We start from the raw sequence: 3,134 nt of genomic DNA, 5'->3' as shown, positions 1-3,134 counted from the left end.
AATATTGGAATCAAAACATAATGTTCATTAATAATGAATTTGTTCGAAGTTGTACAATGATCACACAAGCACAATTGTCACAGGTGGGTTACAGTGTAGATCTTGATGCCATCATCTTCTTCAACGGTTGTGATATAACAGAACAACATTCCCTTGTAGATCTCCTTACGGACCTTGAGGAAGATAGGGGGAATACAACATTGCGCATTGCTTCTCTATTTCAAGACTGTTTTCAATTCGTGTATGCGGTCGTCATCCTTGAAGTCGACAACCCTCTGATTGTATCTCTTTGATTCGAGAGTTGCATCATAACACAACAGAAACTGGACTAGTGTATTCACCCAGGAATAATTAACCTTGAACGCCGCGTTAGAACTCTCGCAGCGGGAGGTAGTTTTCAGGAGGCATGACTTCGGGATTTCTCTGAAGTATGCTGGAACTCAAAACTCCTTGATGTTGAACATGTCTCTCAGCCAATCATGATTTTCCAGGCCGTACTTTTCTAAAAGCTTCGCCCACCTACGCTCAAATGTTTCAAGTTTTATGTAAATGTTCCACACAAGTTGATGCTCTGACTTCGGTGTCGTCTTCAACGTCACCTGTGATATGAATATAAAAAAAGGCATCAAGTCTATGAAAAAAACGTTCGAAACAAGTTGATGTAAATGTTCTGCGTAGAGTTTATGCAAGGTATTTAAGAGTTAGGCAAGGGGGAAACAATTACAATGCATGCTTGGACAGTCGTCATGTTTTCGGATGAGAATTATACCTTGGAGGGCAGCTTCTTCATTATGTGCCACACGCACAGTCGATGAAGGGACCCCATGTAAACAACACTAGCAGCTTGCCTCATAGTCGGGTCTTGGTCAGTTAACACAAGAGTAGGCTGCTTGTTGTACGCTTCACGGAATGACCTTAGCAACCAAATGTAAGCCTCTATGGTCTCGCAGAACAAAAGCCCCGCTCCAAATGTCACGCACCTTTTGTTGTTGTCCACTCCGGTAAAGGGGACGAAAATAAGATTGTACCAGTATGATACGCAACGGGTCATTTTCAATTTTTTTGACTAAAATTAAAAAAACAAAACATATTTTTTTACAAAATTTAGAAAAAAAATGTTGCGGCGATAAAATGCTGAAATACTATAAATGGGCAATTATAATTAACTGTTTGTTTGGTATGTGGCGTCGAACGCAATAACATCACCAAAAGCTTGGTAGTTGAGCTTAGCAATACCGTCCGCCCAGAACATGTGGCGTAGCTCCCCGTTCTCCACGCTATATTTGAAAGTGTAGTTAGGCAAATGGCCGACTCGGTCTTTCATCTTGTCGATAACTAGTTGCGCATCCCTGTCGCCGATAAACATGCGAAGTCTCCGCAAAAAATTCTTGTAATCTTCTGCCATGCCCTTAACATTGTGATGCCCGCCCTTCAAACTTATTTGGAGTTTGTGGGCCACCGAGGGTCCAACCTTGTTAAGGCTAACTCGATGGCTGAAATCTTTAGATGAAAAATCAAGTCTCCGTCCTTTTTTTTGTGAGATCCCTATTATATGAGGGAACCATCAGATGATTGTGATGTTCTTCAAAGTGGTACAATGTCACACCCCAACCGATGGCGGAAATATCGGGGCGCGACACTAGGCGAACCAGATTGCTCAAGAGAATCCATAACAACTATTCGTTACCAATATTTTTAAAGGTTCATCATCCCATACTAACGAACAAATATTCAACAAGTAATTATTATAGATAACGAGTTTCTGTCAAACAAAACAAGTCCGGTTGGATGGTCATCCGGGCGGATGTCCATTCGATCAGATGTCCATTTGGACAGCCGGGTTGCGTTCGTTAGTTTTTCAAATTTCGTTTCATGGATTAAGCGTTGCGTTGCGTTTAATCGAGTTGTGAGTGAGTGTTTGAGCGTATAAGCATTGCGTTGATAACCACATAACATGTAAACAAATAATCACAGAAATAACACACACATAACATAAATAAGTCCGCGTCTCGAGTTTGCGTTGAGTTTGCGTTTAGTCTAAACAAGCGATGTAAAATGCGATAACATGCATTTAATTAGTAAGCGTTATAAAATAGTGTTCGAATGCGATAACTGCGTTTTGAATAAGCGTTGTAATATGCGTTTGAAAATGCGTTGAAAGTATAGTTTAAACCCTTAGCGTTAATCGAAATCTCGGTAGTAAAAGTGTTTACGAGTGAAAGACAATGATAGGTAATGACCCTTAAAGTTGGATTGTTACATCCTCCCCTACTGTCACGGCCCCCGACCCCATCTAGCCGGAATCGGTGCCGTGAGCAGTCCAGTGGTACCGGTGATTATTTTGAAAAACACATTGCAGCAGAAATTTCATCAGGACCGTGAGTTAGGAAAATATCAGAGTTTAGAAACACCGGATTTTTATTTAAATAGATGGAATAAATTCCATGTTTTACAAAGGTAGCTTTTAATGAAAACAATATTTCTTAAGTTGATTTAATTAATAAAATAAGCCACTTCTTGAAGTCTTTTAGTGCCGGATCCAATCCTTACTCCAATCTACTGTAATTACCTGAAACGCGTTTTAAAAAGGTTTTGTCAGCGGGAAATACTGAGTGAGTTCATTCATTTTACTGAAAACGATATATTTGTTATAATTTACAGTATTAAGAGTTTTTACATATGTTTATTATCAACCAACTTTCAAGAATAGGTACTTGTCACAGACCAGCTCTGTGACTGTGGTCATATCACCATTGGTTGTCCCAATGAGTGACGTATATCACTTACTTTTAGGCTCGCCCACCTAATGTGATTAAAACAATAGTAATACTGTGCACAATACCCCACATACCGGCTGTAATTTGGTGATTACATAAACTTAATCACTGTAATTATAACTTTGAAAAATGATTTGGAGTATTGTAAAACAGTTAATAAAAAGAGAATGACTCACAAATCAGCATGCAGTATTTGAATTAACAAGCTTCATGGTTCAGATTCTTCTGAGAATTAGCATCTACTTTGATTGTAAGTGTATTAAGACTAAAAATCCTAATTTAGGAAAGGATGCACACAAAACCGGGTTAATGATCAATACAGCTTTTACGATAACTCACGAGATCAAATTCTCATAA

General features: G+C 38.9%; 1 protein-coding gene across 1 annotated transcript; it reads right to left on the bottom strand.

The window, feature by feature from the left end:
- Window positions 1-427: 427 nt before the first annotated feature.
- On the bottom strand, window positions 428-1,057 carry LOC110925318 (protein FAR1-RELATED SEQUENCE 5). Its single transcript, XM_022169273.2, has 2 exons — window positions 770-1,057; window positions 428-599 (listed from the first exon to the last, which is right to left on the bottom strand). Exons 1-2 carry the CDS (start codon window positions 1,049-1,051, stop codon window positions 441-443), a joined length of 441 nt encoding a protein of 146 aa, XP_022024965.1. The 5' UTR covers window positions 1,052-1,057; the 3' UTR covers window positions 428-440.
- Window positions 1,058-3,134: the final 2,077 nt, after the last annotated feature.

Source organism: Helianthus annuus, chromosome 17 (genome assembly GCF_002127325.2).
Source record: "Helianthus annuus cultivar XRQ/B chromosome 17, HanXRQr2.0-SUNRISE, whole genome shotgun sequence".
Lineage (NCBI taxonomy): Eukaryota > Viridiplantae > Streptophyta > Magnoliopsida > Asterales > Asteraceae > Helianthus > Helianthus annuus.
This window is presented reverse-complemented; position numbering and strand designations above follow the sequence as displayed.